The following is a 14,798-nucleotide window of genomic DNA, read 5'->3' as shown; positions in this document are numbered from 1 at the left end:
GTTTTGCCATGGCCATCACAGTCCCCCGACCTAAACCCCATAGAGAATCTGTGGGATGAGCTGAAGAGGAGAGTCTACAAGTGTCGACCTCGGAATCTGAAGGATCTGGAGAGATACTGTATGTAGGAATGGTCTCAGATCCCATGCCATGTGTTCACCAACCTCATCACGCATTATAGGAGAAAACTCAGAGCTGTTATCTTGGCAAAGGGAGGCTGCACAAAACATTAAATGAAGGGGTGCCAATAATTGTGGCACACATATTTTTGAGAAAAATATTTGTTCCATGATAGGAATGTAATGTTTCTTTCATTTATGTTACTTCAATTAAAGGTTAGATTTTTGTGAATATTTTGAATGAAAGATCACAAGGATAAACAATAGATTTTTTTTCGCATCTTGTTTTGCTAATTTTTACTAAAGGGTGCCAATAATTATAGAGGGCACTGTAGGCCTGCTTAAAACAATAGATAGAAGAAGTACTGTTGTTAAATGTATTTTTTCTTAACTAACTGTTGGTGTTTGGAGTGCCCTTCTTTTTTTTTAAGGTTGAGCACCTGTTCCCCAAAATGTCTGTGAACGGAAGTGTGATGTTTCAAAGTATTCACCTACGCCACTGCTTCATTCCGAACGACATGTTTTCATACCGTGTCTTCAGGAAGGAAGCAACAATGACAAAATCAGTGTTTTTTGAGGGGGAAATGGTGTTCTCAACCTTGCAGAGTTGCATGAAGGTGACCACAGTGGAAAAAACAGCTCAGTAACCTATGGTCAGGAAAAAACTGCATGCAATATCTGCATGAATAATCTGTGACTGTTAGGAAAGACAAATCATTGTTTTCAATGAGTTGTTCAATAACTTTTTTGTATTTTAGTTAACTTAATTGTGATGTGGACATTGGTTGCACTTGAATGAAATGTGTTAAACCAACACAGCATTTCTCTTTCTGTTGGCAAAATTAATTTGTGCCCCTATGTAAAACAGACACAACTTGACCAACTAACTCAAATGAAGTCTACCTGAATTGTGTGCTATAGATTTGGTGTTTGTATGGTGTTATGTATCTTGATAAGCAGACATATTTTGAGCACAGGCATACACAGGATGATTTGATAATACAACAGTGTCATTGTGAATATAATTTGAGATTAATAAGATTAATATATTGCAAAGTCACTTCCCCTAGAGATGAGATCTAGTATAAATTAGTATATATATTTGAATTAGTATAAAGGAGATGTTTAGTATTATCAATACCTGACATACTCATGGTGGGAATAAAGCATGGCACATGTTAAAGCATAGCATAAGACTCATCCCACCTCCCAAATTCTATTGGTTTTGTCGTGGAAAATTCTAAGAGCTAAGGCAAACAGGTGTGAAGATACTGAACAGTTTATTTCAGAGTATTTAACTGCTGCTGAGCTGGTCCATGGAGCATCTCAAAAACTCTAAGCTTAAGGCAAGAGCGATCAGGCAGACTAACTGAGGACAAAGCTTCCCAAACTCCTTTTATAGATCTTAACCACATCTCTTCGTCCTTGTACCCCTGCCCTTGTTTACCCAATCCGAATGTACCACATCGAGACTCGCTCTATTTTTAACAGTTTGCATGTTGCACAGTTCCCTGTGATAACAGGTGTCTCGCCTTTTTCAGGTATCGAGACGTGTTTCGCAGCTTTTCGGGAAGTTTGGTGTCTCGTGTCCTCTCCGTGGCCTTTCAGAAACACCTGCAGAGGACGCTTACAGACTCTGTCTCGTGGTTTCCCAGAAAAGGCCCCTCTGCCTCGTAGCAGTCTTCCATTTTAACTGTTACTCCTATCTGTTTAGATGTCCAAGTTCCAGCACCAGCAATACACACATTATTCAATATTACAGTCATAAGTGGATACAAATACAACAGTTTCTAAGAACAACTAACACATTTGAAACATTTTGGGAAGACTAATAGCTAAGCTTGATTATTTCAATGTTCTTGCAAAAGCTTATGGGAATACATATAACAAGGACGTGGTGGCGGCGAGATTTTCCCCATATGATCTAGGGTCTTCTGCCCCTCTTTTTCTATCTGTCTACCCAGTCGGCCCCAAGCAAATAGGTCCCTCCTTTTGAGCTTTCTGTTAAAAGAGAGTTTTACTTTGCCACTGTCGCCTTAGTGGGCAAATGGCCTGGGGCCTCAAGTGCGAAAATAAAGACCATTTGCGTTTCTCTCTACAGTGTCAATGTCCGTGGTGTATAGAGCTCTCTGGACTCTACTTACTGAGGTCATGTCCTTGTCCTGTCCTCAAAGGAGACCAACTCAGGCCTGTTTGACATGACCGTTTTAAGGAAAAAAGGAGTCTGTTTACCTTATGCAGGGTATGCTTTATTAAAGTGTTAACTGTACATTCCACAAAACGAAGATCAGAAACAGTCACTTTGGTTTCCTTTATAGTGCTTTTCTTAACTTATTCTGTTGTAAGTCATAGATGCCTGGCATCAAGTCTTTATGTCAAGCTATCTCTTGAGTTTCCCACTCGCTTGTGAAATGGGTGAGGGCATGTTATAGGCGGGTTTTAAGTGAAAGTGAAGTTAACGTTAGCCTGTGTTTAAAGCACACCATGGCTCGAATAGCATTCTAACACTTTTAGTTGGCCCCAAAGCCAAAATAGATGCTATTTCTACCAGGCTAGGTCACAGCACGCTCTGTAAACAGCAGAAAAAATTATGTAACAAGTCTGGGTGTCATTTTAGACTCTGAACTTCTGACATAAACAGGGTAACCAAAACAGCTTTTCTCCACCTAAGAAACCCTCACACACTCACTGCTGCCCTGATCCTGAACGTGCTCAAAAGCTTGCCTGTTTTCTGTCCTCCCTGTGGTGGAAATCCCTGTTATTTCAGCCATCCCCATATGGAAAAAAGTTCAAAATGTTCATTTTTATGTAGTACATATGATAGTAAAACTTTGACAGTAAAACACACATAATTATGGCCCCATTCTTATACAGTAACTCAGAAAAAATATACCTTATACCTTGCATGTTGAAGGACATGCATATACAGGCATTTTTTTATGAAATATATATGCAAGCTCTACCACAAATGTATCATGCAGGTATTGTAAATGACAAGTGATTCCTTCTCTATCACTTGTGCCAGATACTCGTCAGCAGTGTGAAGGTCCATATCACTGCCCCTCGCCAGCACCATGCTGCCCACCAGGTGTGCCCCAGCTGTGGGGCAGGTGCCAGTGCTGCCAGGTGTGTGCCAGGCAGAAGGGTGAACCACGTTCGGAGCACCATGTGTGTGACAGCCTCAAGGGGCTTGCAGTGTGACTGTAGTGCTAGCTACCCCGGGGGCCTGGAGAATGTATCAGTGAGTACTGGCTCTCGTACATACAGAGAACTAACTCTGCTTTTCACATTGTAGACACAAGTGGTTTCTTTGAGAAAATAATTTTTAATTTCAGTTTCATCTTTAGTTTCATCACATTTTAGATTCCCGTAACTGCGAATCTGGCATGACTTGACAAACAGGGTTAGTTATTGAACAGCCTGGAAAAGGTAGGTCATCTTGTTTCGTTTTTCCAAATAATTTGGCTGTAAATCTAGGGGGCCGGCCCCACACTTTGGGTACCACTGCATTAGAGCACACATTGCTGGGAAATCTTATGGAAAAACATCAGTCACTTTTTGCTCAAGTTCAAACATGCTCACTGCCATGCCTCTCACAGCTCAGAACTCGCTGGGCTGTGAGCTGAATTGTGTGCATTACCACGAGGGCCAAAGCTTCCAGTCCTTCTGTGCCCAGCAGTGCAAGTGCTCAGGTGGAGGGATCACCTGTACGTCTCTGCACCCGGAAGAGCTGCAGCTACCCAGCGCTACTTGTCCGTACCTTCAGATAGTGAGGGTGCCCTGTGAGGGACCGAGGCGGTCACCCCCACGTTTTTGGGATGTGGCGACTGGACTTGGTGGTGAAGTGGGGAAAAACACAGTGCAAAACATGTGTCCACAAAATAAACAAACATAAATCAATACAAACAGTACTCAAAGTAATCCAGCAACTAGGCAAACTAGGCACCTGCTTGTCCCATTTTAGGCAGAAACTAGGCATAGAAACTAGGCTCATAAACTAGTAACAAAAACTGTATCCACACGTCTAGATACACACTTCACCTCACAGCAGGTAAGTGTTTTTTGCTCAAACGCCTTTCACAGCCTCTCATGCCTGTCTCTCATCTCTCCCCTAGATGGACTGAGGCACCCTTTAAATAGGGCAGCCCATTGGGCTCAATTGGTTCAATTAGCTCCAACCATTCAACCACTGTCGTGGGGGAGCCCGGACCCAAACTCCTCTCCAGTGCGTCACGGAGAGAAGGGGGGAAATTCACCTTCTCACATACTACTGCCAACAGTGGGGTTGTCCTGTACAACAGAATCCCTCAGGACACATCCACAGGCAGCAGCACCTTAGGACATGTGCAGAGGGGCAGGCCGTGAAAAACAGATTACTTACACACCAGTACATCTGTGACATGTAAGACGGACACAGGCCAGCTACACCTACAGGGACAGTCCTTCAGCAGCAGCAGTGCCTGCCTGACACAGGCATTCAGGATGAAAGGACATAGCTAGTGGAAACAAGAATGGCTACAGCAGACTATTTGCAGTCCTCTAGCTGTCACTTTTATGTACATAACACAGTCAGGCAGTGACTACAAAGTCTGCAGTGACATTTTGTCGTTTCTGTGCAACCAGTTAATCATTCTCTACGGTTGCGCTTCACTGCCTTCACAACTACCATTGTTTGTGGTTAAGCTATTAATCCTCCTTCTCGAACTAGAATTTGGGCTGAAGTTACTTCTGGCTCAGCGACAATAAATTATCACTTTTCTGCAGGACTGGATGTCTAGTATATATTCAGCATTTGCTGTCAGTTTGCAGTACTCTATACTAGAGGCATGGTGTTTTGCCAATTTGATTCAAGACACAAATGAGTAGCAGTAGCAGACAGGAATGAAATGTTACAACTGATCTATTCAGATTATTTTTTATATTAAAAACTGATCTCTGTTCCCAGCATGAATAACTACGCTAACTTCATCGCAACCTATTTTCCTTTTTTTAAGTTACTAAAAATGAGCCAAAATTAGCTCAAAGATTAACTCAAATCTTTTTTGCAGGGTGAACTGTTACCACAAAAGTTATCGTTTCTGTCCATACAGCTATTACTACTGTTTCCCATAAATGTCATTTTAAACTCTTATGACTTGAATTGTTATTTTAGGTTTACTGGTAGAGAGAGGTGGGAGGTCCCAACTAGGCACTTCAGGACTGTGTGTAAGGGTGTGTCTGTGTGAGTGTCTCTCACTAGTGTTTCAGGAATGTATCCCTTCAAAGGTCAAAAAGTATCGTTCAAACTTTCAGATTGAAAATGAAACTGACTCAGGATTTGTCACAAGTACATACTCCCTACACACTACATTACAACGTCTGTAAAATGTAGAAAATATTATGGACGTTCCACTGTCAACATTTCTGAAAAAGAAATCTCCTTCGCAGTACCTCTTAGAATGTCTGATAAGGGCCTTATCTGAGTATTCCTTGCACATATGAATAATTAATGCTTCTCTAAATGTCTGTGTACGTTCCAGGCTCACGGTTCCTGTGAGACTGCCTTTGGTCTTGAGCACCGGGGATGCAGGAACACACACTCCTTTCAGCCACGCTTTTGCGACCTGTTCTCAGACGGCCTCTGCTGCAGCCCCCATCCGCCTGCGCCTCCTGTGCCCCCCATAGGTGTACCATCCTCCAGGCGGCCATGCTAATCGAGTCCTGTCCTGTGTCTGCCACTTCAGCTGCCCCCCCTCTCCCCTAGCAGCGCTATGGCAAACACCTGCATTCTGGCAGTAGTGTAGCTTAAGATTACAAAGAGGGTATCTAGCCAATAGAAAAGGATGGATCCGATGCACTTAAATATAACTGGGTGTAGCGTGTGATGATGATTCTGTATAGGTTAGTAATTATGGCCAGGAAATATCACAGTAAAAAACACATTTATTACTTTAAAGAACCTGCAAGAACTGCATCTTTTATTGAAGAATATTTTCTTTTCTTACAAACTCTTCTTTTCTTACAGACTCCATATTCTGATAGAAGGCTGATGGAATTCTGTACCAGTAAGAGCTATCAAAGGCTTTGACTGGGAGCCAGGTGTATTTAGATGGCATTATTGGGATTTATATTACTGTGTGCCGTTTGTGAAAATGAAAACTAGATTAAAGATACCCTCTTCCTGCTTATGCACCACCCATCCATGGAAGTGATACAAACAGTAACAGACTGCTCTCTGTGGCAGTAGGGTCAGTATTTTAGACTTGGTTTGTTATTCAAATTCTACTAGATGTGCTCTCTGACGAGTCAGTGTCAAATTCCTCACAGTCCTGTTCTGAAATCATCGTCAGTGACCCTCTGAAGGGTTACCTGCGCAGCACCATGCATGGGACAGGATGCCACTGCTTATTATCATTGTTATGGGCATGCTGCAATTGTGAAACACTATATAGAATAAGCACTGCACACATGTATTTACGGAAATGAAAAGACCAGTATGACATCTTTACACGAGTTGCTGATGAAAGATGTGTGCAGTGGCCTTGTAGAGGGAATCCACTGGATGCTCAATACCTAGTACAATAATCTTAGTAGTTTTCTTATTTTACAGTAGAGAGCATTCACACTAGCTTGGCCATATCCCCAGCTGAGTTTATACGGGGTACTATAGTCTGGAAATGGGAAATTGAGGAAACTGAGTTGCAGTGGGCTGGCCTAGTATCCTACCAGGTCAGTGTTGGATCAACACATAGGTGGAACCGGCATGCAGATCAAATGTTGTCTTGCCATCCCAACATCATCCAATCTCCAGTTGATGAACAACCGACACTCAGCACCAGCCTGCCAGACCCCTCCGACACAGGTAAAGAGCTGGAAGCCTCCATCCCAGTCAGGGAGGGGGACAATCCTCCATCAGGTCAGTCAGACATCGCCCCCACTGACACTCCAGAAACACCCCAACAGACACTTAGCAGGTTCCCGAGCCGGAACCGCAAACCACCAGATAGACTGACTCTTTAATCAACTGGTGAATGATTTGTTATCTGTTCAGTTAGAGAGTGTTGTCTCAAGCAAAGGGCAGAATAATCCCTTGACACACTCAAGGTGATGGGGCAGTCTACCCCGATCCTTAGTTTAGATATTTTGTTGGTCTGAGACATGTTGTGTATATAAGTTTAAAAAAAAAATGAATGATGTGATCACAGATTGTTCTCAAGGAAACTCTGTCAAGTTTGGTTCTATGTTATTCCCTTAGATCTACTGCAGTTGATATAGTCGGTAATAGAATAAGTGGGGAGGAGTTGTGATGTATTGGTAATAGCATTGACACACCACACCAGTAGGGGATGCTATGCTATGTTTAATAGTAGATGTATGCATTAAGAAATAAACCAGTGTAGAACTATAACCAAATGTGGTCGGTCGTCACTCAGAGTTGTCTTGCATACTGATGCTCTATAATATCGAATAAGTACACTATAGTTGACTAGGAAAGTCATTACAGCTGTCATCTTGTTTTTGTGCCCTACAAATCACCAGGCAAACGAAGCAGGACGTTGCATCAGGCCTTATCTTCCATGTAGGTGTTATAAATTGATTCATCAGTTGTTTCTTTGTAGATATCTAGTTTTATGATCTACAGTCCGTTAGTACAGACGATGCATCATGTTTACTGTACTGTAAAGACATGTGTTTTCTTTTCTTTCTTAGTATTAAGAAAATCTGGGATACATTACTGTAATATTTTTGATTATTTTATTAAATTCCACGCGTCATTATTGTGTGTTCAACAACGTTTTAGGCTAGCCTGTCTGTTTCTGCAACCACGTTGACGCAAATACTGTCTTTTCCTGTTGACATCATTTCTAACGTCATCCATTTGGTAAGAGGGTTGCAATGATGCTGTGTTCTGACGTATGTGATTAGTGGTTTAGTGCTTTACGTTGTTCATGGAAATTTGGTGTTTTGCTCTTATTATTTAGGAGATAAGGGGGCTTACAGGGCTGTTTACTTCCATGGGTCACAGGAACATTTGCAACCAGCAGTAGGGCAGGCATGGAAGACATATAGTTCAAACGCAGAAAGAAAAAAACTGACACTTTCCTGTGCTATCTGTACACATATAAACAGTGTTGTATTTAATGCTAATACACCGTTTGTTTGTGTAATGGGAAACACCGTCTATTCTTGGATGCATAACCAAGTGAATCAAAGCATCATGGAACAGCAGGTGCACACATTCCAGTTTTAAATGGTAGTTCTGGATGGAGTGGCAGTTGTGGGATGATCCATTGGAATCCTTAAATCCAAACTCCACAGAACTGCGGGGTGAACAATGGACATGGGAATAGGGAGTAGAAGTCCAGGGTAGACCCCGAAGCCATTTGTTTTGAGAATAATGGCTGGCTGATGAAGTTGGCTGGCTAGCCAGCTCAGCCAAAACCTAAATGGCTGCTGCAGCCGCCCAAATTTTCGAAGCTTCAAATGGCTGAAGCTGCCACTTCATGTCTACAGATGTCTATGTTATACTGATTTACTAGATCTCAATATTTTCAAGCAATGTATGGATAACACGTGTATATATTTCCACAAAATGCAATACAATGTAATAAAAAAAAAAACAAGATTTAACTTTAACAAATTATGTACATATACGTATTTATTGCAGAGTTTGCAGTCAAGTTTGTCATCAATGCGATTGTTGCCCACATACAAATCGCCCATATGCGTCCAAAACTGTGAACGAACACTACGAGCAGAATAAACTCTGTGAGGCCTCCATGTCACACCAGAATAATTTAAATGTGTGCGTTGTCGTGTGTTGCTGACATATTTGTTAAGTCCTAAAAGAGTACAAAAATATCGATAAAACACTAGTCCTGACACAACGACAAAACGGCATTCTAGTCCTGACAAAACGGCGTTCTTACTTCCAAAACTGTAGGATCTAACAAAAGTCTGAGTATCCTACGTAGAAATTAGGAAAGTATGTGACAACAACACAATTACCGTTTCTAGTTGTTTCGCCATTTCAGCTCAGCGTGAGAGAAAAATGCATTGCTTCTTTTACTGTCTATCTATGATCATCACTATCGGAAAATGCGCAATTTTAATTGGTCTCAATTCACTGTGAGTCCTGTGTATCATAGCAACGCGTTTTGGCCGTTTGGCGGCGGCTTCGGGGTCTAGTCCAGGGGGATCAGCTACCTCCTATGAGGACTGGGGATGGGGATAGTTTTTTGTGGAAGATCAACCAACATGTATGCTATACATTAGGCTACTGGACTTTCATTTGTGTAGTGAGAAGAAAGATCAAAACTGATCATGATAAAGATTCAAAGTCCATCAGCGCGGGAGTAGAACCACGCTCCTCCTAGGCTACACCCCCTGCTCACTACAAAAACCACGAGGACATAAAAAAACCGAAACGAAACTAAAAAAGAAAAACACTACCCAACAGTGGGAAAATGTAGGGAAACACTCTTTACCATGGAATTTCCAACCGCAAATAAGAATAAAGGTACTGCACTGTAAAAAAAAATATATATTTCTGTAGACTACAGTATACGATATTCATGCCACTGTAATACAGATGCTCAGTAATTCAGCAGGTGAAGTGCAATATGGGTGTAAATCCACCACATCAACTAAGGAAGTAGGCGTAACGATTGTAACTTCATCTTTTTATACACGTGCACGTACAGTGCAATGTCAAAGGAAGCAGAAGAATATCATTCTGGAATAAAAACCATGAGCACTGGACGCGAAGACAATATGAACAACTCCTCTGAGTGCGAGAAGATAAATAAGGAATTTACACATGTTTTTTTGCCCGTCGTTTATGTCCTTGTGTGCGTAACTGGAGTTTTTGCAAACGTTTTTGGACTGAAATCGATATTTAAACGGTGGAGGACTCTGGGAGACATACAAATTTTTATTCTGAATCTTGGAGTTGCCGACTTGTTATATGTTTCTACGCTTCCTTTCCTGGTCAGCTATTACGCAGCTGACAGTACTTGGATGTTTGGAACTGTATTTTGCAAGATAACACGATTTTGCTTCAATCTAAACCTCTATGGCAGTATCGGTTTTCTAACCTGCATATGTGTGTACAGGTATCTTGGCATCGTCTATCCCATGAAAAGTAAAGGTATTGTGAACACACGGCTTTCTGTGGCCATAAGCGCACTTGTCTGGATTTTGGTCGTCGTTCAAATTCTCCCAGATATGTTCTTTGACAAATCAGAACCAAATTCCTCACAACAATGTTTTGATACCACTGGCGACAACCTCAACGATTACCTGGCGTACAGCATCGGTTGGACTATCACGGGATTTGTCATTCCTCTACTTGTCATAATATTTTGCTACGGGCACGTGGCATTTGTCCTCAAGGCGAATTACAATACTTTGTTGAAGAAAAGAAGTCTTAAATTGGTAGTGATTTTTACTGTTTTGTTTTCTGTGTGTTTCCTCCCGTATCACATTTTAAGAAATCTTAATTTGTCTACGAGGATCTTGAAAATGGAGGGAATCTGCCGCACATATTTTGATGAAATTTATTTAATCTATCAAGTCAGTCGAGGACTCGCTTGCCTGAACAGTGCCATTAATCCACTCATCTACTTAGTCGGGAACGACGAGTTCCTTATGCGTTTTCACAGCTTCAGTAAACGAACTCGGAGGTCGTTGGCGCATCTGACTGATGTTGTTGTCTACCGCCAACCACAGATGATGGATTCTACAGTAAATACTGAGGCAGGGATGATTAACAGTGACATTTAGCTACTTAGTAAACGCTACCTTCTTTGAACTTCTGAATTGTCTTGTTCAATATGTACAGTAATCGGTGTGTTGTTATTGTGTTTGCTGAACTGTTAAATTATGAAGATGAAATGAATTACATTTGGCCTTATTAGGAAGATAAAACACAAAGTGACTAATAACAACAAGCGCCACAATATAATATTTAATCTGTTGAATGGTAACTCAAAGACAATGCACAAAAAGTGTATTTCTGTGTTTATTGTGTTTTGCAATACCAAATGTTCTCTTCAATACATCATTTTTGTTCAAGTTTGCTGTGACATTCATATCTTCATGTCTTTCATAACTTGTGTTTTTTTTATTTCAGTCGAGGGACAAAATGTGAAGCTCAAAGCCTTAATTAATCCATTTAGCTCCTTTGGTCCTTTGAAACATTTTGTGTATTGTAGAACCATAACTTGCGTGGATGTTTATAGAGGGCATCTCTCCTCCTCTTTCACCAGAGGTTCCTGAAGTCTTTCTGTTTTTTTCCTGTTTAAGACAATTATCGTGAACAGACATCTGTGTAGGCACAGTGAGTCAGTAAGCACGATTTACTTTATGACAAAATTGTCTCTTGGTGACTCAATTAGTTGATCTCTTAATACCGTAAAAAAAAAAAAACATATTAGTCACTGCTAGGCAGCTGCTGGTATGCTATTTGAAGTCTGCATGTTGTGGGTGTTTGTAAATGGAATGCGTGTATTTTTCTGTAGCAGCAGTGTTCATAGAGAATGTCTCAGGAAACACACATTTCCTATAAAAATGTGGGTGGCCATTTGCCTCTGCACATCTGTTTTGGTGTGCCATGATTTTAACAGGGCTGAGTCTATTTACTTTTTGTAATAACTAATTGTTTAGACTGATTTCAAACAGTGGATCAGAGTTTTTACCTCCCTGCCACTGATCATCAAAAGGGAAAGAGGCCAGGATAGACAGCCATGTGAGATGAGTTTTTGTCTAGTGATGTACATCATCGCATAAACCTAAAGATCAACACTTGGTTGATTAGATAAGGGTACAGTTTGCAGTGAGCCGTTGTTTTTGTACTGCATTTCCAAGAAATCTGTTGTTTCACCTGCTACCCAATCACATAACAACATGTGGCTCTGACTGGGTTATTCCAAGATGGGTGGCTCATTGCCTTCTGCAGCTTTGCAGGCAGGATATTCAAACCTATTAGTATCAGCGGTAATTAAACACCACTTCCTGTTTTCTGCAATGTCATTTGGTAAACCAAACATGAAGTAGTGCATAGGACATCAACGTTTGACGTAATATTCCAGGCCAGCATTTGAATCCTCCTGATCTGAGCTTACGTATATTTTGTATATTTGCTTTCTGTGTATATAGATGCCTAGTTGAGTGTTTTGTTTCTGTTTTTCTATTTGATTTTCTATTTTATTGTGATCTAATTGTTTTGTTTCTGTTTTCTATTTGATTTTCTGTTTTATTGTGATCTAATTGTACAGCTTTGGTCAACATGAGTTCATTTTAAATGTGCTTTATAAATAAATTTGACTTGACTTGACATCCATAACTTAAAGGACTGGATCAGACGTCAGGGTGTAGAAAACATTGAACAATCAATACTGCATTAGTGGTGTTATTTTCCCACAAACACACATGTATGCCCTATACTGTACATGTGCTTATGCTGGAAAACAACCTCCAACATGTGTTTGTGGATTAGTGGTTCCTTAGAGCAACACTATTGCCTCTTTCTGACGTATGTTTTTCTGAGCAACTACTTTTGGTATTACCTAATCATTCGAAGGACAGATAATCACACACCCACTAGCCATTCAGGCTATGCACTGTGTAGTTCTGTGGTCTGGGTCAGAACACCCTGTGAGTAAGAAAAGCTTTCGCAGCACGACATCGCCATGTTAGCAAGCTTGTATCTGTGCCAACCGGGCTATCAGTGGTGTTTGCAAGCTTTTTATGTGGGTAGCTTGCTAGTTTTAGACCAGACCTTCATAATGCTGCATTAAAAGTTATGAGATTACAGATCACCAGGTAGGAAATGACTTTCCTTCACTGTGAAAGACAATAAAACACTCCAGTTCATCTATCACACCAACACAACAGGATATATGACCACAGTCAATGAAGAGGCTGTATTATTGAAAATGTATAGATAAAATGTATTTGATGTTCATAACTCTATATAAAAACTTTCTCTTTGATATCCATCTCACCATGGGAACAGTCTCCTCCTCTTGTCATAGTTTTCATTCCCACCCCCAATGCTTGTGGAGATGGTTCTGAGGATGATGCTGTCATTCCAGAGGCCGTAGACCAGGCAGCAGGAGTCCACCCTCTTTATGCTGAACTCATAGCAGCGGTCTGAACGCAGGCCCTCCACCTGTGCACTGTAGGCTGCGCAGGTGAGCACGCCCACCTCCGCCCCCTCCACCACACATGTGGGCTGCATCAGCTTGTAGCGTAGCTCAAACTGTTCTCGCGGGTCCGCTGTCTCGCTGCCTGCCACGTGCCAGTGCAGGCTGGCTGAGCTTCCTGTGGCGAACGAGCGCTCCTTGTCAAAGTGCACGGGCATCTTCAGGACCAGTGCCAGCCGCACCTGGGGCACCTTGGCGCTGCCCATGTCGGAGATGAGCTGGTGCTTGGAGTGCAGACGCCCTGGCAACAGCATGGCGTCAAAGTCTGCCTTGGTCAGCAGCAGTTCGGTCACCCGCTCGCGGATGGACTCGCCCTCCACCATCAGCATGGGCAGGTCGCAGCACTCCAGCAGGGAGTCGAGCCTCTGGCGCCCCTTCAGCAGCTGCTCGTGGAGCTCCTCCAGCAGGCTCAGCTGGATCTTCACCTGGCTGTTGGCCAGCTTCTTCATGCGCTGTAGCTTCCACGGGTCAATCAGGTGCAGGATAGTGGAGTTGGACAGGTAGGTGTGTTCTCCCAGGGGCAGGTCCAGCCGGATGACCTCCAGGTAGTAGGAGCACCGGCGTAGGGTCTCCAGTCGCATGCGGTTGGAGTGCATGACGGAGGGGGCCAGGTCTGAGCTCAGCACACGCTGCAAGAGGTAGCCCACATCCATCGAGGCCTTCAAGCGGTCTGCCTCTTCAATCTTGTGGTCTCCTTTCTGGCCCACGGATCTGGTCCTCATTGAACGGTAAGGTGTAATCGGTTCTGCATTTGGCATCGACATCTTAAACAGTTTTTTCAAATCTGTGCCACACAAAAAAGGTCCAAATTTAGATTTAGCTTTAGTTGAACTCCAAAACTGCGTCTCATATGTAAGGAATATGGCACTGGTATCTCTCAGTTGCCTGGTCAAACTGTAGAACTGGTCATGTGTTATAATAGGTTTGTATCCTTGATTTGGTTTGCTTATGTTGCACTCTACTCTAGTATATGCTTTAAATGAAAGCTTCTGGTGCATGAAAACACAGAATATATTTTCTAAGGTTTAATGTAGGCCTAGGCTAGGCTAATGATTTCAGAATAGACTGGCTGTCAGTTGGTTACATAGGCCTAATTTACACAGAACAAAGGTCATATAGCAATAGCAAATTAAACATAGCTGCGTCAACGCCCATTGCCACTGTAAAAAAGTACATAATGACCTAGTTATTGAATAAGAATTAGTTTGACCGTGTCCCACAAACGAAATACAGCTGTGGTGAATGCTGAATGGCTAGGCGAAAACAGCCTTCAACAGAAAGAACAGGCTGTGGGCATAGATGGTAAACTGAGATAAAATAAATAAATAAATAAATAAATATATAAAAGGCCTACATTAGGCCTGTTTAATTACATACGCACAATTCTACCCTTACGACAAACCGGGACCCTCGCTTTACCTTCTCTCACACCATCGCCCAAGAGAAAAAAAACTAGAGTTGCCTACCTGTTTTTTTTAAGGAAGAATTATTATG

At 42.0% G+C, this 14,798-nt stretch overlaps 2 protein-coding genes across 2 annotated transcripts; one reads left to right on the top strand and one right to left on the bottom strand.

Moving 5' to 3' along the window:
* The first annotated feature begins 8,661 nt into the window (after nucleotides 1-8,661).
* si:dkey-78k11.9 (P2Y purinoceptor 1) lies at nucleotides 8,662-12,439 on the top strand. Its single transcript, XM_012824808.3, has one exon. The coding sequence runs from the start codon at nucleotides 9,805-9,807 to the stop codon at nucleotides 10,879-10,881; it is 1,077 nt and encodes a 358-aa protein (XP_012680262.2). The 5' UTR covers nucleotides 8,662-9,804; the 3' UTR covers nucleotides 10,882-12,439.
* Nucleotides 12,440-12,819: 380 nt separating this feature from the next.
* Nucleotides 12,820-14,206, bottom strand: LOC105897954 (fibronectin type III domain-containing protein 11). The gene has a single exon (XM_012824952.3). The coding sequence runs from the start codon at nucleotides 14,066-14,068 to the stop codon at nucleotides 13,100-13,102; it is 969 nt and encodes a 322-aa protein (XP_012680406.1). The 5' UTR covers nucleotides 14,069-14,206; the 3' UTR covers nucleotides 12,820-13,099.
* Nucleotides 14,207-14,798: the final 592 nt, after the last annotated feature.

This window comes from Clupea harengus, chromosome 5 (genome assembly GCF_900700415.2).
Source record: "Clupea harengus chromosome 5, Ch_v2.0.2, whole genome shotgun sequence".
Classification (NCBI taxonomy): Eukaryota; Metazoa; Chordata; class Actinopteri; order Clupeiformes; family Clupeidae; genus Clupea; species Clupea harengus.
This window is presented reverse-complemented; position numbering and strand designations above follow the sequence as displayed.